This window comes from Convolutriloba macropyga, chromosome 7 (genome assembly GCF_964194025.1).
Source record: "Convolutriloba macropyga chromosome 7, txConMacr16.3, whole genome shotgun sequence".
Classification (NCBI taxonomy): Eukaryota; Metazoa; Xenacoelomorpha; order Acoela; family Convolutidae; genus Convolutriloba; species Convolutriloba macropyga.
Window position 1 is genome coordinate 16,579,435 of NC_134474.1, and position 27,817 is coordinate 16,607,251.

The 27,817-nt window shown below is 35.6% G+C and overlaps 1 protein-coding gene across 1 annotated transcript; it reads right to left on the reverse strand.

The window, feature by feature from the left end:
- Nucleotides 1–2,365: 2,365 nt before the first annotated feature.
- Nucleotides 2,366–20,542, reverse strand: LOC142342645 (uncharacterized). Its single transcript, XM_075394089.1, has 5 exons — nucleotides 19,197–20,542; nucleotides 15,742–15,887; nucleotides 13,930–14,619; nucleotides 12,326–13,205; nucleotides 2,366–3,088 (listed from the first exon to the last, which is right to left on the reverse strand). Exons 1-5 carry the CDS (start codon nucleotides 19,585–19,587, stop codon nucleotides 2,829–2,831), a joined length of 2,367 nt encoding a protein of 788 aa, XP_075250204.1. The 5' UTR covers nucleotides 19,588–20,542; the 3' UTR covers nucleotides 2,366–2,828.
- Between the last annotated feature and the right edge of the window lie 7,275 nt (nucleotides 20,543–27,817).

A 27,817-nucleotide genomic window follows, 5' to 3' on the forward strand; every position in this document is an offset into this window, starting at 1 on the left:
TTTTTTTCGAAAAATCTATTTTTTTCACTGTTTCAACCCCTATGCTGCAAAGGTGAGACGTGAAGTCAGAGAAAAATCATTTTTTAGTGCTCTTTTATAGTGCAAAATGCAATTGAGATCATTTTACGATTGCAAATTTTTCATGTTTTTTTTTCAAAAAGTTAATTTTTTAACTGTTTCGAACCTATACTGCACAGGTGAGAAAAATCACTTTTTAGTGCTCTTTTATAGTGCAAAATCCGTTTCAAATCATTTTACGATTTCAAAACTTTTCAAGTTGTTTTCGAAAATCTATTTTTTCACTATTTCCAACCCTATACTCCAAAGGTGAGTAACAAGAAGTCAGAAAAAATCTTTTTTAGTGCTCTTTAATAGTGCAAAATCCAATTCAGACCATTTGATAATTTCAAATTTTTCAAGTTTTTTTTTCAAAAAATTAATGTTTGTACTGTTTCGACCCCTATACTGCACAATTGAGAAAAATGAAATCAGCAAAAGATAACCATTTGCTCTCTTACGGTGCAAAAACCATTTCAGACCATTTTAGGAATTCAAATTTTTTTCAAAAGTTTTAAAAAATTTTAAATTTTTCCCAGTACTTCTCACATGACAAATGCGTTGAATACGTTGAAATTATGTAAGATTTCGGCTAAATTCAACGAAAAATATGTGAGATCTAGGCTAAATTCAACGAAATATATGCAAGTTCTACGCTAAATTCAATGCAAAATATGTAAGACCTACGCCAAAACCAACGCAAAATATGTAAGATCTACGCTAAATTCAACGCAAAATATGTAAGATCTACGCCTTATAAGGATTGCCGCTCTTAAGCAAGACAAGGTAGGTGGCGCAATGGTAGAAGAGGCGATAAGTAAACAAGAGGTCAGGGGTTCGAGTCCCATACCGAGAGTTCTACGCGTTGATTTTTTGTAAGATCAACGCTAATTTCAACGCAAAAATATGTAAGATCTACGCTAAATTCAACGCTAATTATGTAAGATCTACGCTAAATTCTACGCTAAATATGTAAGATCTACACTAAATTCAACGCTAAATATGTAAGATCAGCGGCAACTAGCGTTGACAAGTTGGAAAATTCCCCGCCATTTCTTACATATTTTTGCGTTGAATGCGTTGAATTTTTGTCCTAAATTCAACGCATTCAACGCAAAATTATGTAAGAAAATTGCGGTGAATTTTCCGACTTGTCAACGCTAGTTGCCGCTGATCTTACATAATTTCGGCCAAATTCCTGGGCCCGGGTGCTTTATTCAATTGCGGGTAAACTGCCTCATTTCCATGCCACATTTTCCCCCAAGTTTAAGAAATTTCCGCTACTTTTATCTAAGTTGTGTAAAATGTAAATTTTATTGCAAAAAAATCGAATTATAATGTTTTGAAATACATTTGAAATTGACAGATGATGACAGCAAATGAACTTTAGTAATAGCAAGGCCATTTTAACCTATGATTGGTGACTGTTTTAACAATTATTCCGCTCGCTCGCCGAGTGTGTAATCTGAATAAAATAAAACAATGGTATGAGAAAGGAATGAAACATAAGTAATTCATATTAAAGTGATGTATATTTGCTTTGCGGATAGAGCATTCACAGAGATAAGGACGGAATGATCGCGAATTACAGCAAAAGTGAAGTGAAATATTTTTTGATAAAATCAGTTTTCATTTGGATAAGAAGTTTTGATAGTTTTGGTTATAATTTTTAGTTATCAATATTAACTTTCTCCGACTGCCATTTTCTCATCTTCTAGTTTGCAGAAAAGTTTATCAACTTCCGCCGCTTAAATTTAAATGTTTGATCTCATTTTCCTAATGAGCAAAAATCCCATTTGTAGCAAAGGTTTTTCCATTTTAACGAATAAATTGTATACTGATGGTGCGCATGACACTAATGTAAACTAATGGTGCGCAAGTAAATATCTATTTACTTAAATCAATTTGTCCATTCCGCAAACATTAACCTATTCCAGAGAAATAAAATGTTCATTTAATCTTGGTGCTGGGATCAATCTCATCTCAATTGTTTAATTTTTTTTTTGAAAAAAGTTGTTTTGATTTTGCTCTTCACGAAGAACAAAGTTTTCAAGAGAAAAATTTAATGTTCAACTTTTTGAGGTATTTTTTCAATCATTTTTAAGGAGTAGGCGGTGATTTTTAAGAGAAAAGGCGGTGATTTTTAGCAGAGAAAGTTTGAGCAGCAAAAATGTTTTGTCTACGATAGAGTTGTTCGTTTGCCTAAGTAATCTTAAATGCCAAAATTAAATGAAGAGATTTTTGAAGTAAATTAAGGCAGATGAAGTCTACTTTAGAGGCCATAAGTCTCGAAATAAAAGAACTTGAGTGAAATATGTAATCCATAGTATACAAACAAAAAAGATAAACATTATCAAAACACGAAGTACACTTTATCAATTTAAGTTCTACTTTTTTAAGGCACAAGTCAAGGCAGCATGTCTGAAATACATCATGACAATCTATCTAAGTCAACAAAGTTTCCATCTGAACCAAAAAATCCTGTCTAAAACGAAAGCCATCGCCTTCCTGTTGTAATTTCTCAAAATCGAAGAATTCAACTCTTTGAGTTTTTTATTTTCTTCAATAACCCACGTTCACGTGAACAAGTAGCGATGTTTCTTGGTAAAAATGTGCTCTGTAAAAATCGATAGCTGTTCGTAGGAAAAGTTGAGCTGATTTCTATGACAACAAGATTCAACTCATGTCAATATGCGCATTTCGCGCATAATTCAGATGATTTCGTACAATAATTGTGCTCATATTAGCAAAAACCGTCAATAATTATGACATCAGGTGTGGGCAACAAAGGCGAAAGTCGAAGTTGGCAGCGGTTGAGAAGGCAGAGCAATTGGTAGAGATAAACCCCCGTTATGCTGATTACTCGCAAAACCGAAAGGCAATTGGGCAGTGGAGTTAGGGTTGTTGACACTTGGGCTAATTGCACTAGTATAGTGTGCGTTGGTTGTTGGATTGTGATGGGTTTGAAAGGTAGTCGAAGGATGTTTGAGGGTACTTGGAAATGCGTTGGTGAGGGCAAAAGGAGGTCGACCTGAAACTCAGACATAACTTTAAAACTTACAATGCTTACGAGAGTTTCTCAAAGATTTTATAGGGCGCTAGCAAAATGGTCATAAGCAATACAAGTTAATAATATATTAAATATTTATAATATTCAAGTAATGACTAAAAGTTTTAAAAATTTGATAATTAAAAAATAACTATCGACGGAAAACTTTGCAAAAAAACTTCGGAGAGGAAAATGAGTATTCTCTAAAAACTTCTGGGTTTAAAAAAGCTGATCAACAAAAAAAACAAGTAAATCAGATTTTAGAAAATCATACAACGCTTTTTTTTTCTCCGTCAAATTCAGAAGGCCAAAAACAAATATCTCATTTTTTTTCTGGATACAATCTATGTTCAAAATCTAATTGCACATATAAAGTAAAGCATTTGAAGAAATTAGCGGAGATTTATAATGAAGATATACGACAAAGCTATGAATTAAAAATAGATTTTCCTAATTTCAAAAACAGAAAGCAGTTACATCATTGTGAGCTGTCAATCATTGCGACGGTGGAGCGAAAAAACTGACTACAATAACACCGAAAATTCAACACTAGCAACTTCGGCTTATTTCTCTAAGGGGAGTAAATTAGCCCTTTAAAGATTCTATCCCTGTGAAGAGTTTCCGTACTATCTTGTTCGAAAAAAAAATTCTGCCAAAATAACTTAGAAGCAATTCTCAAGAAAATTTTGCTATCACTGAATTTTTGCTATCTAAAAAAAAGATTGGAGTGAAACTCAAAACAGCTTATTGTGTTATTTCAACAACTATCATTACTGTTTAAAGCGAGAACACTGTTCACCCGGTATTACAACTAAAATGAAAAACATACAACATGCGAGCAGTGTTTTGTGTATTGATCTAAATATTCATCAACACTGATAGGAAAATCAATCGAAACTTCGACTCATTCTTATATAGGTTTAACAAAAACTCTTGATCTTATCAGGCGGAAGAACTACTGTCAAGATCTAATTAAAACTCAAGTGTTGTCCTCAACGCTGTTTATTTCCAAAAAAGACATAAGGAAAACTGATACAGATTTCATAAAAATCGGAACATTAAAACTTTCTTAGTATATGTGCCAACATTATATTGCACATTGCAAAAAACAACTTAAATTTCTGAATTTTACTTTATGTTCTTCATTTGGTGTGTAAGCCGACGCCGCATTATTTATAAGAGAGCCTAACTCGGCAACAGAGCAATAACAGAAAGGGAAAAAATAAAAATGGATTTAGGTTGGATAGCAAATCTTCAATAGCCATGAAAAAAAAATAATTTACCAGGTCAGATCATCGGAAAAAAAATTAATATCAATTAGCAGAGCTTTTAAAACCCTGGAATGAGAATGCGACGACACTTAAGACTGCCCTCTACAATCGACAACAAAATTTCAAAGTGACAACAATTAACATAACAAACTACATTTTTAGAAACATTAAAAAATTTTAATCGACGAGCATGTAAGAAAACGTGTTTACATTAATTCACAATTCTATAGGAATGCATTTAACGTCAATAATATTACTTTGGACCTTGATTTCTAAAAATCCTGTCGTCAATCAAAATTGTACGCAAAAGTACCAAGCCATAAAGTGGCTGCCCAATAGTTTTCAAACGTTGCAATTAACCTCCTCATTAGCTTGTTTCGAAAAGGTTCAACATTGGCTATAAGTGAAAAAAGGCTAATTTCAGCAAAGTACCAAACAATAGTAACCTCTTTATCAGGTAACCTCCACACACTCACACAAAAAAGAAGGTTACTATTGTTTGGTACTTTGCTGAAATTAGCCTTTGTTCACTTAATATAGCCAATGTTGAATCTTTTCGAAACAAGCTATTGAGGAGGTTAATTGCAACGTCCGAAAATTGACTACAATAACTGACTACGATCGCGGTCGAGGAAACATATCATCATGAGTAACCTGATCTTTCATAGTTTCATTTTATATTAAAAGCTGTCATTTTTAAACTACAAATATTTTCTAATGCCCATTCCGTCATTAAAAGTCCATAATGCAGATTTTTCAAAAGACGGTAAACGATTGTTTTAAAAAATGACATAAAATGGGAGAGCACCCCGCTTGTTTTCACTTTCGTAACAATGCCAGTGATACAGCCTTTTAAATCGACCACCGACTAAGATCACTGGTACACAAAAAAGGAGGCTGGGTAATGCGCGTTTGCACATAATGTGCCGAAACCGCTCATCCAAATCTTTACTTAATAGTCTACCAAACAAGGAAGAGACTTACAGAAATTTAAATACTGTTCGTAAATATTTGGTGCCTGAGTTACAAAAAACTTTTCTCACTACTACCACTCAATGAATAAATAATGAATTATTAGAGAGAAATAATCAGATAAAAAAAATTAAACTATACAGGTACCTCATTACAAAGCAGATGATACCTTTACTTAATTGAACGAGGTAACATGTTCACAAAAAGAAAGTTGAAACGGGAATAGTGCAAATCTACATTCTAATTTTTTGAAATAAAAAAAACTCATAAACCTTACCAGCCATCCAGATAAAACTAAACAAATACTTAGTAGATTCACAAATAATTCCTCAGCAAGCCAATGAGATCTGATCCCATGAAACTAAGCCATAATACTACAAAATAACAAGCAAGACTAAATAGAAAACAGTGTTAAAATTATTAAAAGCATAGGGTATTCAGTAAAATATAACATATAAGTTCACATGTCTATGCATCAACTGAACATCAATAGGCCCTGTTTTTAAGCGGCTACGTGGAAACACAAGTAGAAGAACCAAACAGATTAGTATCGTATCCTAAAAATAACAGTTATACTGAAAACCTATATATGCTTAAGCTCCCCTCAACACTTCAATAAGGCTTCCCTTATCCAACTTTTTAATAACGAAAGCCAATGCGAGCTGTCAATTAAGTTATAATGCGATAATAGACCAGAAGGAACGATAAAAATAGATAAAAGTGCAAAAATCAAAACATTTTCATCAATGATGCCAGCAACAAAGTTATAAAACTATTGGTTCAAACCGCTAGGCAGATTAACTTTTCTCGCACAATAAAGAAGAAAGGAAATTGCATTAACAAAACAAAGCTTGAGTCTGCCGAGAAAAAAAGATAAACAGTTTACAAAATCACTGAATTGTTTTAAAAACGAATCTATTCGAAATCATTAGAATCATAAGTTATCAATCAAAAGCGTTAAATAGTTTCAGTAATAGATATTTAGACAAGCAATGGGATTATTGGTGAATGAGAAAAAGCGACGAGATTTCAGAAAGAACAACAAATGCAAAAAAACTCAGTAAAACATTGAACGTTTACAAAAAATATTTGTCGGATCCGTAAAAACCATGAGCAGTTCTCTGAAATATTGGCTGATTCAAACATATTGGACTTCGTGCAATTTAATAATTGAACCTGAAAATGAAAACTGACATGTCTCTAATTGGCATAAAAACCCGAAGACAATCCGACTCCTTAATGTGTCTAGAATACTTCGTGTGTCCCAGGATCAGACAAAAACCGGCCTTGCCATTGCTGCGCCATTTTTAGAAACACCTCATTGCTCGAAGTTTTAGCGTAACAGACCATTTGGCAAAAAAAAATTTAATAAACCAAAAATAGATGACGCCTTTTCAATAAAAATCGATGTAAACTAGTAAAATGCCGTCAAACAATGATTTCTAGAACACATTCTGATAGCAAACTGAGTTAAACAGGGCACTTATCTGTGAAAGCAAAGATTACGCCAGCAATTTGTAGGTCTGTATTTCCAGAAAATTTGGACAGAGTGGGCTAAAGCAGCAAATTTAGAGCCATTTTCATCAATAAAGGCCAAACTTTCAAACTTTAAGCCACTAAAGTAGGATCAAAGAAATTAATGACTGTGTGCTATTTTAAAATATAAAACAAGTAGCACTTCCGTTAACAATTGTAACATAATTTAGCAAAATCGGCACAAATTTTAGCAAAAATTGCGGATACTGTAAAGAAAAACAACAGAAATCAGCGGAATGTTCACAATGTTCACACATGACAACTCCTCGGAAAAAACTCAAAAAATTCAAAACAATTCAAAAAACTCAAAATATTTTTTAATTCCATATTCTACTCTTGAAGTGCTTTTGAATGAGACCCCTCACAACTCTCGACGATGAATATATCGAACGGTCACAATTAACTGAACAAAAAAGATCCATTTGAGCATATAGTTAACCCCCCCCCCCCCCAAAGTTGGGTTGGAACAATAACACACATTTTATGTTTGAGTGGAATATGACAATGCTATTTGTGGTTGCTGTGTGAATGCGTAAGCTGCACTACTGAACAAAGATTTTTGCTATTATGATTTTGAAAAAAGCTTCAAACAATTTTTAAGAAAAATTCCAAAGAACCATTCTGATGCAAAATTGAAAGCCGTGCTATTGACCCATAAAATTGGTCTATGTATTGACCCATAAAAACCTGAGCTTAAACTTTTTGTTTGAGCTGTTCCAGAGGCTTACTAAGCCAGAATTTCGCTGTCATTTCTGCAGAGTCACGTAAACTTCCTTAAAACACTCGTGTACATTTTAAAATTCCGAAAGTCTGCATTCCAAGAAGTTAAAATGTCAGAAGCTCCTATATACGTAGCCAGAAGCCGACTTCCGTGAACTTTTGTCATTTTAAAAGGTGCAAGTTTTGTGTTTTAAGCATGGTTACGTTGCCCCACCTTTGGTACCTAGTAGAGAATCGCCTCCCCTTCTGTGCTATACTTTACCACAATATTAGTTGGCCTACACTTTAGATAGCCGAATATTAGTTTAAGCGCAATTGCGGACCGCTGTCCATGGCCATGCCTCTCATGCGCTGTGGGATGTAATCCGGAAATCGCGGGTCGGTTGCCCACCGACCCGCCAGTCGGAAATTCTTTTCGCTTTGTATTCCGGTTCGGCTAGTTGCCATACCATGGCGTATTTTATTCAATTCAATTTAACACAGTATGCGCATGCGTGGAAAGTTATTAGTCGTCTCTGATTGGTTAATAAATAGCTCGCTTAAATTCTATTCAAGAATAGCCCCCCCTTTTGCAAAAGGGGGGGCAATTGTTGAAAAGATCCGAAGTCACTTCTAAATTCTGACATATTTTCTCGAACCACTTCGCGGTTCTCGATAAAAGCCAGAATTTCTAAGCGACTTCAAGCAGAGTCACATAACCTATACTTATAACACGAACAATGTCGCCCAGAAAATGAAGTTCGTTAATTGGTGTGATTATTGTACTAATCTGTATTTCGGAAACTTCTGCCACAAGGCGACATTTCAGTTCCAACTTTACAGCTTTCGGTGATCGATGTTGTTCGCATACTGTTTGCTGCCCACAACCGCGGGCAGCTCTGGACAAATGTAGTTATGTGAAAAACTCTTGATCACCATTGAATCATTTAAATAACAACGGTACATTATCCCGAAATTAATCGCACACAAAATTGCAATAAGTCAAAGTTGACTGGATGAAAAAAATCACTAATCAGCCCAGATGTCAGTATTTTTTAAACAGCAATTTGTTATGCCAGAACATAGTAGAGGTGTCCAAAACATTCGAAAAGCATACATTATCGCGTACTACTCAGCGCCTATTCATACTCTAAAACCTAAATTGTAAGTTTTTGGCAAACACTCTACACAAAATTAGACCAACGGTAAGCAAGCGCGTGCGTGTCCCTACATATATGGTCAGGTGGCCGCCGTATTGGCCGACAGGGCGTTTAGCCGACAACCAAAAAATGAGAAATTTAACCGACAATTTAAGTAAAATGAGCAATAAAACTTATTCTGAAGCTGTGATTGGCCAATTTAAGACACTATTTCGTAAGCGGACAAATATACCGCACTTTTTTCATCAAATAGTGTAACGAAGGTCTATCCGTGGTCGGACCGTATTTTACCGCATCTGGCCATGCCTCGCGGGCCATGGCCATGCCTCAGCGGCCCGTGGGACTTGATATAAATCTATCACAACCGAACTACTGATTTATGGACCAATGAGCAATTACTTTTATGACTAATTATGATAAAACTGTCGGCTAAATTTCTCATTTTTTCGTTGTCGGCTAAACGCCCTGTCGGCAAATTTTCCTAGCACCATATGGTCATTACTCATATACATACGACTGAAAATTCACTTTGACCATACATTGTACAGCCGGAGTCTTTCCCATTAAAGACCTCAGCATCGCGGACCTACAAAATAGCATCCTAAACATGCCATCATACCAAGAACTGTTTTCTTTTCAATTTTCATGAGCTAATGCTCACTTTTACATAATGTTTCATTTAGCTTTATCAGAGACATAGTGATAGCAATTATGTGGACCAAAAGACCCTCAAACCCGCAACAATGAGTTTGCAAACAGACTTCTACAGTATTCAAGATCATCATTACTGGGCACGTATAAATCCAATGCCATTTTTGACGTTTTTGCTGCTATTTGTTGTCAAAATTCTGGCCTCTTCAGACGTTTTCCGAAATTGTAGACGCTTGTTGCGCCTCTGGCAAGTGGAAAATTTATTATTGATCCAAATGTGACAATTAAAAAAACCATAGTTCACCAAAATCTGACAATTGAAAAATCAGGATTGAGTCCAAATTTGATAAACATAACATCAGAACTGACCCAACCTTACAATTGAGAAAAGAAAATTGATCCATGCCTGACCGTTATAAAGTACGAAAAAGTAGGTTAGAAAAAAGGAAGCTGTTGTCTGCAGCTGAAATCGACAATGCTCTAACATCGCACTGAATTTATTCAGTTCCACTTCGCTGAGATGAATATGCAAATTATTCTCAGCTCAGTTCGGGCCTAGAGATGGCGAATCACGCCTTCACGTAAAGGGAGTCATGATGAATAACTTTCCTATTGGCCACAAAATATGAAAGATCGACATCTTCTTTATCCCAAGGAATATTTATTGAAACTTTAATAAATAAAAAAAATCTAATAAACTTGAAGCATGTTATTGACTTTAAAGGCGCGCAAAGTTTGCTTTTCCCCTATTAAACAACCGCTGCAATTTCGGGTTTTGTGGGTGCCTTCATTTTAATCTACTTTGCCTTCACCTGAATCAATCTGCTTCTTCTTTATTGAATTTGTGGAAAATTTTCCGCACTGCAAAGGTCAGTTGCAAAAATCAAGCAGATCAAGAAGTGTTAATTAATATCGGGCCACTACGTGAAACAACGCGCATTCGCCGTCCTCGTGTTAGTAGAGGTGATCCAGACCTAAACTGCGGCCAGTTTAATAAATAGAAGTGCAAAGTATTAAAACTAATATGTTGTTAGTATAAGCGCGCGATCATGTTTAGCGCGTACTGATAGTGGAAATTAACACAAGTAAATTGTTCGCTCTATTAGCCGGATTAACTATCCGTTCCGTTCTATTAGCTCTAATACTAAGGAACTGAAAACAACAAGCAAAATAAGAAAAACTACTATGAGAAAAACTTGCAAGATAATAGTTAAAAAAACATTGAGAAGTTTAAACCCAACCATCAAATATTAAAAAATTAGAATTATATATTTTGGTTTTGAAAAACAAATCTTAAATAGCAACTTCCCGTCTCGTATTAGTTTGCACTTAACGTAAAACAAAAATTAAGAATTTTGATCTTTACAGCATATCGATTAAAAAATGCAAACCACATAAAATGAAATACCTCAAGCAAAGTTTTAAAGTTTTTCCCAACAAGTAAAATCACATCAATGTCGGCAATATATACTAAAACAAAATCAAACAAAAAATAAGCCTGTTTGAAGAAGGGTACTAATAAAAAAAAGTAGCCTAAAAAAATTTTCCCACTCAGATAAAAATAGAAAAAAACACGCTTTCGCTTCCAAATTTTCAATACATGCCATGCAACAATCCACAAAACTTACTCAACCAAGACCAAATCATAATCTGATTAAAACACCTAAGAAAGCACGTTTAAAGCTTTTCAGACTGAACGCCTATCGTTACAAGAAAACACGAAAACTTTTTAAAAAGATGTAGAAAGGAAGTTCGGGGTTATGCCAAGCTGTTCTAAAAGAGTAGAGTATTCAAAAAACCATTTAATTGAATTCATAATGCTAAAAATCTTAAAAATATGGCAAATTAACACTAATTCTTGTAACAAATTCATCAAATTTTACAGCACAAAGTGAGCACAATCGACAAAGACAGTTATAAGATTTAATAAGCATTTAGAAATATGAAAACCCAACTTATGATAAAAAATAATGGTTGTTTTAATAATCATTCCAGAAAAAAATTAAATTCGTAAGTGCCTATTTCGCAGAAATAGATTCTAACTTTTGTTGCTTTTAAACATTTCAGTAACAAAAGCCATGATGCAAAAATTTTTAACTTAGATAATTTCCTTAACTTAGATATTATAAACAGATTTTCCGTTATGGGTTACCCAGCTTTAGATGGTTTTGTGGGAGAACTAAAAAAACGTTTTCAAAACAAAAAAGGTTCAGCTAAATAATTTTTTTTAGATAGAGATTGATTTCATCTAGAATTATTTCGTTTGGCGTGGCTTCTTACGTCAATAAAACTCCAAACACAGTCAATATAAAAAACTGATCTGGAGCAATAATTGATATGAGATAAAAACTTGTAAATTTTGTGTAAAATTGCAAATGTTAAACGAAAATTAAAACTCAATAGAAATAAGGCAAAATTAATGGGGGAAGGCAACGGAATAGAGAACAACCATTAAAATTGCTCCAGAATGATTACCACCTTGAAGAATGAGTATGCCAATTACTCAGAAAAATAAAAAGAAAAAATTTCATAAACTTTTTATATGCAATTTAACCGAAAACTGAGTTTTTCAGAACTTTTTTTTGAGAAAACAGCAAAATGTTTTGGTTACTCCTATAACTGGTTCTGCTGCCTGTCAGTATATCTGCGGAACCAAGGAAATTTGCACTGAAAAAAATACCATTTGCCTGTGCAAAACTGGTCTCTCGACCGTGGTGCTCAGAGATAATAGAAAAACAACTTGGCGAGGTATCAAAAATGGGCCATAAAATCAAAAATGGTATGTCATTTTTAAAGCCGTCATTTTGTTTCTAACCTACTGTCCTACAATGATCAATATTGGAGCCAATTTAGAGGCCAAAACCAGTATCGGCCGTCAAGTAAACAAGGGATTTGGTCAACTTCTGTTGATGAATCTCAGCAAAACTCACCATGTGTATTCAAAGCATGAGCAGGCTCGTCAATCGTCATGTTTGAGAAACGCTGAATGGGTTCTGGACTCACGAAATTTGACGTCAGAGCTGCTGGGAACCCCACTGAAGACCGGGTACAAATGGGTGAGATAGAACCCTGTTGTCCACTCATTAAACTCAGAGGGTTTTCGTATAGCAACTCGTTTAGCGAAGGATTGATCTTCGAAATGTCTTCGGAGAGGGAATTCTGGCGAAGGTGGGCAAAATCACTTCTAACTGAACTGTTAAGATTCATTTGTTCGGCGGGGTCGATTGCAAAGTTAGAGTTGTTTAAACTTTCAAACCGCTCTTTCGAAGTGTTCGCAGCATGGCTGACAAAAACCTCATTGTTAAAATTGCTATTGCTGAAGTTAGAACCGGAAATGTAAGGATTATTATTGTTTTCGGAACAAAATAGATGGATATTTGGAAGGTTTGGAATTCCATTTGTCTGATTATAGCATGTCACATTTGACGAGACTTCAGTTTTCGGAATTTGCTGATTAGATTTCAAATTTGGAATGGTTTGATGAATCGAAATATTTTGATTGGAGTCATGACTCAGAACAGGTAAATGAATTCCGAATTTACTATCAACTTGAATTTGATTGTTAGTCGAACAGCCAGGGTTTAAGGAGAAATTTAAATTGTTCACTGTAAAATTATGATGACATGTTGCGTTTTCGAGCGTCGGTTTGTTTTGAAAAATGTTGGCATTAGAAAATTCTGAAAAATGGGCAAAATTGGTATCATGCTGGTCCGCATGCTTAGCTGAAGTTTTCATGCTTTCGTCCCGTGAAATTTGCTTGCTAGTTGAGATCATTATTTCGTTGTTCATGAGAAGTTTGCGCTGTTGTACCTTAAACAAATGTAAACATTTAATCTCCATTGTGTAAATAATGACGCTCAGGTGTGAGGACTTAAGTAAACAAATTGTTTTCTCTCATCTTAAGAAAAGGGCTATGTTAATTATAGCGAGAAGCGTGTTCAATCATGATCATAAACTGCACTGAAATTTGAGACATAGTTAAATTTAAACGTAAACGTATTTCCTTATTTGGAGTTAATTATATATAGAGAGCAGTGAAATGTTACCCCGCTGGTTCTACAAAAATGAAGCTACTGGCACCTTACAATATAGTTGCTTTGCTTATATTTGTGAGTTCTGGAGAGGGATAAGAGGGGGAAGGGGGCTGATCCAGTTAATAGAAAATTTCGAAAGCTTTAGAGATGCTGAATAGTTAGAAATGATGAATAAAGTCTGAAAAACAAAATGATGAATGAACACGGATCCCCCCGCACCCCCACCCAAAAAAATATGCGTTATTATATAATATAGCACTTTACAGTGTAAAAAAAGTACACGTGGGCCTAGGGGAGTAAAAATTATACATTCCCACAAAGCTAGACCCAAATACATATACAAACAATAATTTAACTTCGCCTCGCTATTTGGTTTAAGATGTCGCCATCTTCCGAAACACAAAAGCATGGTTACCCATTAAAAAAAATGTTATTTAGACTGGATTATTGCAACTAATTCACCTGGGGAACTAAGAAAGCTGTCAGGAAAATGGTCAAACCTGGTTAGAACTGCACATTGGGGGACTCTGAAAAGTGTCAATCCCAGAAACCCCGGTGACTGACACAAGCGGGTCTAACCACATTTGGTTCCTACTCACGAAATTACTTCGAGGCACAGAATCGATAGTAACGGCACGCGGTCTTTGATCTTGACCTGCTTCTGAGGAACCCAAGTCACTAAAATGCGACGTCAGGTCCAGGTCATTGCACGAATCCATCGGTTCCACATTCAGAACTGCGACATTTAAATCAGGTTCAAGTGCAGACGTGATTTGAAACCCGTTCAACACCTCCCCAGTGGGCAAAATTGGGTTCTGGCCTGACGAAATGTTAGTGCGTATCCCAATTGAGGTCTCACTCTTGCATCGGGCAGGTCGGTTCAAATTCGAGGAAACGTCACGCCCTCCTGAATTTTTCCGTTTTGCAGTCACCATGTTTCTGGTGGACGTATTGGACATTGAACTGGTTCTAGTTGGAGTTTGACCTTGAATCTCGTCATCGACTACCCAGAATGACCCTTTCTCCTTGGGATCAGCACTCTGTTTTCGTTTGAACTGTTTTCCGAGTGACAGATTATGTCTAACCGAGTTTTTCCAGCCTTTTGACTCCTTGTGTTTGTTGAAATAGGGAATGCGATCTGTGAAGAACTGATAAATTTCGCTAAGCCGCGCCTTTTTCCCCGGCTTTGACTGAAACAAGATAACTCTTCAGGCTTAAAAAATCTTTTTTTTCACTCAGGTGAAAGAACGTGCTTTCGTGTGACTACTTTACAAAAATCATACTTTAATAAAAAACATAAAAACAAACAACATAGTCAATCTAAAAGTTAAGAAGGTTGGATCTCATTAACTTCCATTTTGCCGGTTGATAACAAAAGGAAAAAGAAATGGTTGAAAAGAAATAGCATCTTTCAGAAACTTATTATCAGGCTGTATATCAAACAAATTTGATTATTCTCTCGAAAAAAAAACACGTAAGCGATTCAACACAGAAAACAAAAAAGTGCTTTTAGAACTGTTTCAAGTGAATATCAGCCTTTCTTAACGAAAACCAATCAGCGAAAGAATTCTAACGATTGCAAAATATTTACCCCCTCTGGTGCAAATATTAACATCACTTTACTTGCGTGAACTATTCATCCCTTTTTCCCAGCCCAACGTCTTTATAGAGACTTTGAATCTGATAAGTTTCTAGAATTTAGGTTCTCTTGCTTTGTACAACAAAGGAATTATTCTATCTTTCTCGTCATCTTCAAATATGCTCAGCCTCAAATTTTCCGATTCCTCGTAAGAGCCAAATGAAAAATTACCTGAGTTTGATTGTTTTTTCACCGCATCTTCATTCATCAAATAATTTACCTGTTTTCATTACGAACAAATTAATTGTTATTGAAACTACGATTTGCTTGATCGACAAAGTTATTTAGTAACCCGAGAGTTTTAATATGGACACAAATTTTCTGTCGTAGAAGAATCATTTTCTCTTGACGGAATCGGATTGGCTGGAGCTTGATATGCGAAATAGCATTATAATTCCATGGACCCCGGTAATTTGAAGTGTCATACCCGTTGACTACGTAATATGAGACATCTCTTAAAGTGCATGTAAAATTTTTGGGTCAAGATAAAGTCCAGTTGGGCCCTCCTAAAATTGTGGTCCAGCAACGAAAACTTGGGTCGGGCTAAAATTGAGATGACGGTAAGGTCGACCTCAAATATTTTCATGCACTACTTGAGTCGAACAAGGTCTTTTCGTACCACCTTATAATCGAGCACGGTCTGTTCATATTAAAAAACTCAAAATTCTCTAACATGTATAGCATTTCGTATGATGGTGGCGTAGCTCTCATTGCCCCAGGCATTTCGGGAAGTCCTCGATTCTGCGAATGAGCCTCCGAATCGACATTCAGCCATCATATCTTCTGTTGTTGGAGTGGGGGTAGAGTCAGCACCTGAACCTGCAAATAAATTAGGATAAATTAGAGAAGAATTCTTCCATTTTTTCCTTGTCTGTCGAATCAGGTGATTTATACGTACGAATATGCAACATAAAAAGCAAATCACATTGAATAGTCGACCAGTTGGTTGTAGTGCACACTTTCACTTTTTCAAAAAATAGGTGGCCACTCTTAAAAAAAATAAAACAATTTTTGTCTGTCATTTTTTGCGCAAAAATTCTATTAAGAACCATGAAATTCTTATGAGCATCTCGAAAATAGATTGAACTATATAGCACGTCCTTTTGAAATACTGCCCAAAGTTGGCTCTTCTGTGGCAATACAAATTAGTCTTCGTACCCGAAAAAAAAAACTTTATTCAACCAAGAAATCATTTGAAACGATACATATTTGTTAGATCAACTTGAATCAGTGTTCAACAGAAAATCTAGATCCATGATTCAAAACAATTTGACCACAGATTTCAAAACAGACTTTTGTTTTAGTCAAAAGACTTTTGAGAGCAAACAATCTGGTTTCGATCTACAGAGAAAATTTCTAAGCTGATCACCACTATGTTCAATTTTATAAATAAATTTTATCAAATTTAGTGTACTTGGCATTCCCTTAGTTTGAACCACATGAGTTGGTTTTTCAGACTTATATCTATATTTTGCGGTATATAATATGTTGGGACAAAAAATGGGAAAATGTTAAAACAACATCTTGTATATTACCAAAATGATTATTATTTATTAAATAACTTTTTATAATAGTTTGAAGTATGCTTATACGGGAAACCAGTAAACTAAATATTGTAAACTAATTTTTTGAATTTTTCTGCCTTTTTATTTGTTTGCTTATTTTTCAGGTGACGTTGTATGATAAAGCAAGGCAATTTATCTGACAAACACCTCAATATAAATATCATTAACGTTGTTGCTATGTACATGAACAATTAGAAAAGTTCAGTCATTTGCGCAATATATCTGCCCAAAGAGCTCTTAATTCCAAACCAATCGGGGTGATCCGTAAATTTTCAGTTAAATTCTTAATAATAATTTTAAAATTTATGTTTTAATCATAACTTTCTGATAAACGCATCAGGTTTTCAACTTTCAATTAAAAACCTCTTGTTAAGAATCTTACAATGCCAGATTTAATGAAATAAAAAAAACTAAAAACATTAAAATTGGTGTCTTATAGAAACAGTTAACAACATAACCATATATCACTCTGAAACTGTTAAAATTGAAAAACTGCAAAATGATCGTGCATCGATACGCATTCAATCCGAGAGTGAGCTTTTGTCGAATAAAATTTAGTCTGAAAAAAAGTAGCGGAAAAAAGAGCGTAAAAGCTTCATTTAAGCATGCAAGCTATTCATTCTCAGTCAGTAGATCGAAACCCTGATTTTTTGCGGGCTAGGTCACTAGAGAACAAATTCTAGAAAAAGTACCACTCGATGTCAAAAAAAATCATTTGAAAAAACCGTTCACTGTGAAACCAATCAGGGACCGTTAAACATCACGCTTATTTTTTTAACACTCATCGGAAACCAAAATGTCATTCTGGTTTTTAAAACAATGCATAATAATAAGAAAATATAAAATTTTAAAAACATGTGGATCAGAATTTTACAGAATTGAAATTCACTATGTCAAATTTCAAAATTTTCCGTTAGTAAAACCGAATATTTTCTGTTACTGCCCCTCAACGTTCATTTGCATTCTGCACTTATACGTGTTATAATATATCTTTTGCGTTTCATACACTTATGTATACAAGTATGTGCAAATCCCATTCACAATTTAATGATGCAGCGAAGTTTTTGAAATTTAGGAATATACGGTTATTAAAAACTGCTCATAACGTAAGCAGACAAAGAATAATGCCTGCTTCTACAATCTTTTTTCTGTTGATATTTCACAACAGTCGCTTTATGACAGTAACTTTTTTCATAACCCGAAGCAAAAATCTACCCAATTGCCTACTGATTTAGGCAAATTACTATGACTAAAAAAGGACCAAATTGTATATTTTATGGGGTGCAAACAGACTGCTGATATAGTACTGGCGTGGAGCAAAAACAGAAAAAATCCGAAAAGCCCGTGAACAGTTCTAGAAGACCTTTAATTCTTAAAATGGATAAGAAGTCACATTCAACTATAGAAGGGTTTTCAGTCCTACGACTTAGATTCTTAAGCCAAAATTTGAATTTTGGAGCGTAATTTGAATTTTGATTAGGATACCTTAGCCCTATATGAAAACAGGATCTTTTCCGTTAGCGCCTCCGCCCAGTTTTATATGGCCAAAATTAAGGCACGTCCCCCCCCCCCCCCCCCCCCCAATAAATAAAATTTTGCTCCCTTATGAAAACCTTATTTATTTCCATAATAACGTTCCTGGTTTAATACATCGACAACCATACATGTAACAATTTTCAGGAAAATTATAGTAGTTGACCCTTATACAAAGCTCGTAATCATTATAACGCAATAAGAACAAGTTTTTGGTTGATGTTTACATTATATACAGTGACTTATTGCTAGACTCCTATTACTTTCAAACCTCTGCGCTATGAGTATTTTCTAAATGCTTATTCACACGTATGCATACGTAATAACTCAAACATGCATAACGTTTAAACATATACAAATGGGGGGTGCCTAATTTACCGAGGGGGGGGGGGGGGGGCAGCGGAAAAGATCCAAACAATATTAGCATTTTAAAAAATACTATGAACTTATTCGAACACTAGATCTTGCAAAATCTGACAAACAAAAATTATTCTTAAAAGATTCTTCAAATATTTATATCTTTTATAGTTCTTTCAAAAATACATTCTACTTTTTAGGCATTTTTCACCGTTTACAAAAATTCATACAGTCAAGCTTTGAAATAAGAGTTTTACATTTTAAAATCATAAAATTTTGTGTACGGTTTGTGTATTTTGTGTTTTTTAAATAAAGATATCAGTGAAAAGTGAAACCGCATAAAAATGGTAAAAACTGACTACAATCATATATTATACAGAATTTGATCATCATACTCACGAAAAGAAATTTTATTTCGGTCTAATCAGAAGATAACTTTGAGCAGACAAAAGTCGGAAAATGATCGGGACTGTGGTCTATTATGTCTGATCAGATGTCATTTTGGTCTGGGACGGTCTGAAGAGTCACTTTTGTCTGGGAGCTGGATCCTCATACTACGACTCGGGCTGATTTAGTTTTAGACTAAATTATTTAAAATCTCGATCTTTTCTGTTTTTACATTCACTATATGCATTAACACGCAAAAAATAACTAAAAGATTCCCGAAACTTACTTGACGAGCTGCACTGAATTAAACTGGAGTTTTGTGGCTGTTGCGCTTCGGAACTGGACACAGTGACGTCACAACTTTGACCCGGAAACTCGGTGTCCAAATTTGTTACCGGGAGATCCATTTGCCCATTACCCTGGTTATCATTATTTACCATAAAAACATTTCTAATTTCACCACTGTTGTCGTTGTTGTTTGTATTTATGTCGCTAATCGTGTTGTTTACTCGATTATTGAACTGAGACGGGGCTGTGTTGTGTCTTCGGGTGCTCGCGAAGTCGAAATCGTCGCTGTTTACGTCATCAAAGTCATTGTCGTCATCAGTGACGTCATCGATGAAATCGTAATTCATGTCGTTGTCATGACACGAAAACGTGATTGGGTCGTCGTCCATTTTTGAAATAGTCAATAAAAAGTTAGGAAAATAAATAATTAAAAAATAAGGAAAAATAAATGGCGAATCGGATCGGAGCAATTAATTCTCAGAAATTCGTTAAAAGTTAAGCTATGATATAAACGTGTTTCCCATTTTTTTAATGAAGATTTGACTTTATCAAATTAACGTTTCGAATTAAAAAAAAAACCCAAAAATAAGCGTTGAAAGCCTAAAATTTGAAATATTGTTTTAAGCCTAGAAAATTGTTTTAAGCCTAGTAATAGTGAAATAACCAACAATTATTCTAGATTTTCCCAATTGTAAAAATGGAAGACATGGACACTCATATTCTCTCTGGGATAATTTGGATTTTTATCCACGATTTTTGAACTAAGTTAGTTCGTATTAATAACAGGAACAAATTATGACTAAACTACCAAATTTGTGAGTAACAAAAGTCCCGAATTTATTAATTCTGGTCTAGTTTGTGCGGAGAAAGTTAGCGAGACTTTTGGTCAAATATAATAACTCTGAAGTTAAATAGTTATGATGGCAAATATAATAACCAATAACCAACTAACTGATGTTACTAATCAAGGCATTACTTACGCATATACCTTATGACTTGGCTGTATATGGACTATAGCCAGCCCTGGAAAAATACATGTACCAGTATTAAATACAAAAGGTAGAATTATCCGGATGAAAACGCTATATTAACTCATAATAAGCTAAAACTTTAAACAATTTAACAATTTTAACTGCGGTTGTCAAAAATAGAAAATTCGAAATTTGTTTTGAAAATTACGTAAAAAATGATTATCTTCGATTTTTTATTGCAATGATTTGATTCAAAACTGATTTTGCGTTCATCGGTTTTTGTGAAATTTTCAAATTGGAGACGGAAATTGAAGGCACAATAATTAAAATTTAAAACTGAGAGCTTAAATTGTAACTGAACTGTGTTAAATGTTAACCATGTAGAGTTAGCGCGGCTTTTGTTTCACTATGATGAATAATCCATAACGCACTCGATTCAACGGCCCGTTCAACTGAGAGAGTACTTGAGATTTCAAACAGTGCTAAGCTGGGGGTTGGGGGGGGGGGGGGGGTGTTTATTCGGCGTCTTAGTTAACTAGCGGTGGTTATTAATTATAATAGCGCTTGCTCTAACACTCGTTAACGTGCTTGATAAACGTGTAGGTTTTCTTCACTTGTATGTTTTTTAGTTCAGATCTTGGCTTAATTTGCATCATTATTTACATTTTGCGGTAAAAATAGAGGTTGGTTCAAATGAACGGTAGCGGACTATTAGCGCTAACGTCGAAATCCAACTGGGCGACGAGCTGGTTAATATATTTTGAAATTTACTCAGTTTTCAATTTAACTTCAGAAAACTTGTAGGTATTTTTTAAAATGATGCCTGGTTTAAACTTGTAGTTTATTAAAGAGGCATTATCAACTTTATTGAGTCAATCTATTTTCCTCTTCAAGAATTTTGAATAATAAAAGCGTACGCGCTATTTCTAGAGTGCACTTATGATGTTCTCGCAACCATTGGGGATAGGGTGTGGGTGGGGGGGGGGGGGGGGATTACACCGTCTATCCGATTGAACACATCTGTTTATCATGTGATATAATTATTTAAACATACGAGGACAGCAAAAATCCTAATAAATTATTTGTTAAAATCTTTATCGGCTTTAAAACTGATCGGCTTTGTGCATGCTCAAGGTCAGAAAAAAGATAAAACCAGAATTATTGTTAGCTGCCTCTTAATTCGCCGGTTCTTTGTAAGAAGAGTAACAGATAGCAACCAGAAATTGCTAACTAAATTATATAGAAACCCCGCCAGTTTTGTAGCTTTAATGCTTGCTCCCGAACGCGTTACTGACAACTTAATTGCAAGCTAGTTTGAGCCGATGATGGATCAGGAAGCCGAAGAACGATCAAGCCGAAAATTGCAGGCAGCTGAAGATTGTCTGAAAATTGGTTGAAATTTGTTCCGTAGATTGTTTTGAGCATGCTTGGAATTTAAAAAGAGTTTTAAAAAGCTGGAAAATAAAATAATTACAATTATCCTTTATCAACTCATCTCAAACTAAATTTCGGCTTAGGTTATTGTCGGCTATCTGTGCGTAAGTTTTGCTCATTTCAGCAGCATCTGTATTACGTGTGCATTCTTTAAATAACTCGGAGCTGCTATTGGGTGATAATTAATCTAAAACCAGAGGACTATCAAGGAGAGGACGCCGGTAGAGCCGAACGGGCGCAGAGCAGAATGCCACAAAATGAGGTTTAAAGCCGAATATTTCCCGTGCTCTGATTGGCTGATCGTATTTTCATCAGATTAAACGCTTTTTTTGTAAAAAAAAATACCTACAAAATAGCGTAACAAAGGTCTGTTCGTGGTAAATATTGAATTAAACTACGCGGTCGAGGACCCTAGTTAAAGTCGAAGTTAAAGTCGAAGTCTTTCATAGTTATCGTAGGTCCATCATGGGCCGAGCAAAAGTCTTCACAAGTCTGTTGTTTTAGCAAATTCGGAAATTTTAATTTTTTTTCTGCTTATGTGCATACAGAAGCACCACCAGTGCAAGGCAATATAGCATTGCACCAGAGCTGTCCAACTTAATAAAGCAGTTCGAAAACTACCAACTACCAAAAGACTAAAGAATTTTTGCCATTCTTAACATAAAGCAGTTATCACAGCTGGACTATATTGCCACAATAGTTGATTGGATAAAACTAGAATGCTAGTTATGTGGCTTTATTCATTTTTCCTTTCAGATTTTAAAATTATCTTTTTTTACAAAAACGATGCTGATTTCTGATAGATTGTCGGTTCTTCTAAAATCGGAAAAGGTGAAGAACTATGCATGCTGACTATGTCAGAACCAATAGTTGGCAATATATTGCACGTAAAATATTTGTTGTTCCCGGACACTTCGTATTGTCCAGCCAAATTCCGGGATGTTTCATTGTCCAATGAAATTGCAGACGTTTTATTGACCAGCCAAATTAGAGGACACGTTATATTGTCAAGCCAAATTCCCGAATAATTTATTGTCTAGCCGAAGTTGAGGATTGTTGTTATATTTCCAGCAAAAATTGAGGAAATCACCCAAACAAAGACAAAATCTGTTCATACTAAACCTCTGTCAAGTTCTTTCAAGTCTTAAATAGGTAGAGGAGAGTCTTTTAATAATTCCAAGTCTAGACAAGGGATTGGAACTTAGCCACACGCCATAGATAATTAAGCAACGATAATTAATTAACTGCTCATCTCTTACATTGGTTGAACTCTAATTTAAACCAATGAGATTTGTTGTCCAGCCAAATTTAGGAATTCGGCACTGATTCTAATTTTCTCAAATTCGGCTTTGTGCCCGTTAGGCTCTACTTCTCAACTCCAAATCCTAGCTCCATGTCAGGGGTATCAGATTCTCAACAAATAAACGCACAAAAATATAAAATTTACACAAAATTCTGACACACGTTGAGTTCATTTACTTATGTTTGACATAATAGTCCGTGGATTGATATGAATCTATCACAACCCAGGATGAAGTCCCCGACCCAAGACAGGTATTGGCCAGACCGACTTGGGTCGCGGACAGGGGGGTCCGGTGCAACCGTCCACAATGGTCTGGAAAATATTTGGGTCGCGCCTTCCGTCTGGCCAATGGCAATTTTGATCTGTTCGGTCTGGCGAATACCCATATTTCGGTCTGTTCGGTCTGGCGAATACCCATATTTCGGCCTGTTCGGTCTGGCCAATACCCATATTTCGGTCTGTTCAGTCTGGCCAATACCCATATTTCGGTCTGTTCGGTCTGGCCATTAATATTGACAACGGTCTGGCGGATGGTCTGGCCTACGGTCTGGACAAGGGCCTGGCGTAGGGTCTGCTCGGTCTGGCCATTGGTCTAGACAACGGTCTGGCGGATGGTCTGGCCTACGGTCTGGTCAATGGTCTGGCCTAGGGTCTGTTCGGTCTGGCCATTGGTCTGAACAACGGTCTGGCCGATGGTCTGGACAACGGTCTGGCCTAGGGTCTGTTCGGTCTGCCCAATGGTCTGGACAATGTCTGGTCAGTCTGGCCAATGGTGTCCAAAGTCTGTTCAGTCTGGCCAATGATGGCCAAATTCTGCTCGGTCTGGCCAATACCTATCTTTGGGTATTGTCGGTCTGGCCAATGCCTGTTTTGGGTCGCGGACCTCATCCTGGGAACCAAACGTGAGAACCATTCCCCTACACATTTTTTCTCTGTCTCGATTTCTGAATAAATTTACGCTAACGCTCATCCGATTTTATATCCTCGCAAAATTGTTGAGCAATACGTCAATCATTAAACAGTATTGACATTTTCTGATTGGCTAGCAAAAATTGCTTTGTGGTACGATTGCAATTTTCACTATTGCCGCTATCAAGATAGCTAACTGTCATAACTATCACAATGTTCACCGCAAATCAAAGTTATAAATTTGTGAAGATGGCGTGTGAAAACGAAGACACCGAAATTTAAACTAATTTAAAACAGTTGCAAACAAATTGCTGCAGTCAGAACTCAATCTAAGCATCAACATTTTTCTCAGATAACTTTAATCATAAACCCAAACCAAACAAATGAAAGATTCCATCATATTTTTCACGCGCAACTAAATCAAGCAACCAAACCAAACCCACTAAAAATAATTATTGATTCCAAAAAAAAAGTATTTTTATGTGGCATTAAACATGTTGATCTTTTGAATGTTTCAGTTGCTAATGGTTATCCTTTGTGGACTAATGTTTATTGTTTTTAAAATACATCAGCATGTAATGCTGTAACTAAGTATCCATCTAAGCTTAATTCTATCATTCATTCATTTAGAAATCTCAAAAAAAGAGAAAAGAATGCGTCCAAAACAGCTCAATTAATTGATTAATTCTCCAGGTGTTACCCCCTCGACCGGCTGACATCCAAACTCACTCCTTGTTAGCTAAATAAAGCACTGCGCCCAGTTTCAAGACCTCGATTTATGAAAAGACCATGGTCGACCAAAAAGTTGTATGAAAAGACCATGCTTGACTCAAATAGTCCATGAAAAGATTTTAGCTCGACTATAGATCTAATCTCGACCTTAGCTCGAACCAAATTTGATGCTGGACTTTAGCTCGACCCAAATAATGTGCTTAAATTAAGGTCGACCTATAAAATTGTTTCAACTGAACCCAAAAAACTACATTTGCTCTGAAAACTGGCTGGCGCTTATTACGTAGTCAACGGGTTTTAACGCTCAAACTTTTCAATATTTCTCATATTTTATCGAAAAACAAGCTGTGCTATTATAAATGTATATAAAAAACATATTTAGAATCAAATAACTAAACTATAACACGCTATACTCCTTGCCGATGAAAAGTCGGTTGTTAGAGCTTCGTTAACTAGTTCAGCCGAACAAATTCGCAATACAAGGTCCTGGCGAAAACTAATTTATCTTAAGAATTCAATATTTCTTAAGATTTGGCAAAATTCTACCTCATTTTCGAAGGTGGACTGCTTGTTGCAACGCTAGTTAGGTGTTGCTGGTAGATGATACACATTTAGAAGAAGAAGCATAGAAAGCTTACCTATTATCAATCCCACAAAAAATGCAACTCTTGGCTCATTAAAAGACCATGCTTGACCTATTAAAAGACCTTACAAGACCTATTAAAAGACTTTACCTCGATTTTTTAACTAGGATCTAGACCGTGTATTTATAGTCAAAATTGGACCCCGATACTGGAATTATTAATTCTTTTCAAAATTCGAGGTCTAAGCCTCTGCAATGTCTTTTGTTATTAGGGTTTCCTTGGGAGGAACCTCGGGTTGGTGTCGGCTTTTCTAACCCGCCCCGCACGTGTTTGTTTTGTTGTTCTTTGGTGTTTAACCTAACATAAAGAATACCGGTTACTTTTCTTTCATCCCCAATCACGTCTCTTCGCTTATTCTTTCTAGTTTTACCCACCCTAAGGAAGCCCCAGTTTTTCCATCAACACAATTTTTGCCTTGTAGTGTACCTTGAGCATCGCGAGGGTTGAATTTTTCCGCCCAAAATGACGTAAGAGTGAGGCTGCAATTGGAGGATTTTTTAAGACAATGCAACTCAAAACTCTTAACTATTTTGGGCTGCATTTGGCTTCCATCGGGGGTAAAATGGTGTAAGAGTGAGGGGGTAAAAGACAAATTAACTCCAACTCTTAAATCATTTTGGTCTGTCAAGGAGGGTAAAACGATGTAAGAGTTCGGGGGTAATGATGAAATTACCCCCGAACTCTTACATTGTTTTACCCCCCTTGACAGACCAAAAGGATGTAAGAGTGGGGGGTTAATTTTTCTTTTACCGCCTCACTCTTACACCATTTTACCCCTCCCCCTTGGAAGCCCAATGCAGCCCAAAAACAGTGAGAATTTTGAGCTATATTATCCTTAAAAATCGTCCCATTGCAGCCCCACTCTTACATTTTACCCCCCTCGTGCAGCCCAGCTCTTACATCACTTTACCCCCTCAATCTTACATTGTTTTAGCCCCCAAACCTGAAGACTGCCAGCCTTAAACCCACAACCTGTACCCTCAGCTGTGTCGCTTTAACCTCCAGACCATCAAAGCTTTTCCAACTCTTGACGGTCTATATATATGAATACTAGCTGTTAGAATTGCCCGCTCTCAACATATTACCCCCTCACTCTTACATCATTTTATCCCCTCTGAACAAATTACCCCCTCACTCTTACACCATTTTACCCCCCTTGGCAGTCCAACTCTTACATCATTTTACCCCTTCTGAACAAATTAACCCCTCAATCTTACACCATTTTACCCCTATACTGCTAGTCCGTACATTAGATAATTAAACTACGGGGTTAATCACGGGACCGCATGTATAACTTGAGAGTTCAACCCCTCGTTCTACTCTTGGTATATAGTTGAATATTAAAGAAAGTTAAATCCAAATATGAAGTAATAAGTTATGTTAAACATCATCAAATATGAACCAAACATTAAGGGATAGAATAGTTGAAGTTATTATGGTTGAGATAGCACTAGTTAGCACAGGTTAAAATATTCTTAGTTAGCTTGTAACTTAGATAGAATTTAAGATATGTTAACTTATAAGTTAGAGAAGTTAAGTTGAACTTACCTGATTTCACAAATTCTGCTAAGTTTAGTTTTTCTGACTCAGAGAGTTCTTAGTTAAGAACTAGTCGCAAAATATTCTAAGTTAGAAACTATCTCAAGTAAGCTGGGATTTAAGCAAGGGAGCAATACAGGAGTATGATTTAAATCAGAATTTATCGGGGACCAAATTGTGCTGGTGGTTGAGCGTGCAATCTCCTTTTTACATGCGGACACGTGGTTCTCTAGTATCCTATTGGATAGAGATAGCAGTGTCGACAGAGTTACAAAGGTTAAGTTGGTGTTCTCAAAGTGGCGTGATAATATAACGTCATGGTATTCTCTGTTTGAGTTATTGATCTTAAATTAGTAGTTTTTTTAAAACTACTTAGTAATTTGTTCACACGTTGAACTGGACATTGTCCAATTCAAGTTTGTGCTTCACGCACTATAACGTAAATTCTCAAAATAGCACTAAGATTATCAAAAAGTTTTACTGAGTGTATCAAACTTCAGTACATCCCATCCCGGTCCATAGGTATTAAATCAAAACATCAAATTTTACATAATTGAATAAATTATTTAGCTTAACTTTATAACAAAATTAAGCATTAAATGTTTATGAGGTTGATTACGTAGTTAAAGTTCTAAAATTCATCGTAGCTTCTTGTTTCTGAGTTTTTCTCTTGATGAGGGGTTGACGATGTCCTGAGATACATAGCTGTACAAAATAGTATGTCCAATTTTTTTGGTGGCCGTTGTAGAAGACCGTTTGCAGTTTGTCTATAAAAGTTGTGCTCTTAACTCATCTGAAGCTGGGTAACAAGTTGAAAAATATACTGGTTAATTTAATGGTCGGTAATGGCAAGCAAGGTATATGAATAAGGAGATTAAAATGATGGCGCACAACACCATAAGGGTTAGTGATGCTGAAATAAATCCCCAAATAAAGAATTCGGTTTCGTAATTCATTTTAATTGAGTACTGCTAAATAATGATTTAATCGAAGTGAGCTCTAAAGCTACAGTTTAACGGTTTAATGTTTAGACTTTGTTGATCATTTTGGATTATCTTCATAAAGTGTTTAATTTTGCTTTTTGTCA

Bases quoted from the DNA above. Each gene is read 5' to 3' on its own strand.
- LOC142342645 (XM_075394089.1), bottom strand. From the start codon at position 19,587: ATGGACGACGACCCAATCACGTTTTCGTGTCATGACAACGACATGAAT. The intron at 14,620-15,741 runs GTTAGAGAATTT...ATCTTGTTTCAG, and splicing joins TCATACGAAATGCTATACAT to TCAAAGCCGGGGAAAAAGGC. The intron at 13,206-13,929 runs GTTTGACCATTT...CATTTGTTTAAG, and splicing joins CAATGTGCAGTTCTAACCAG to GTACAACAGCGCAAACTTCT.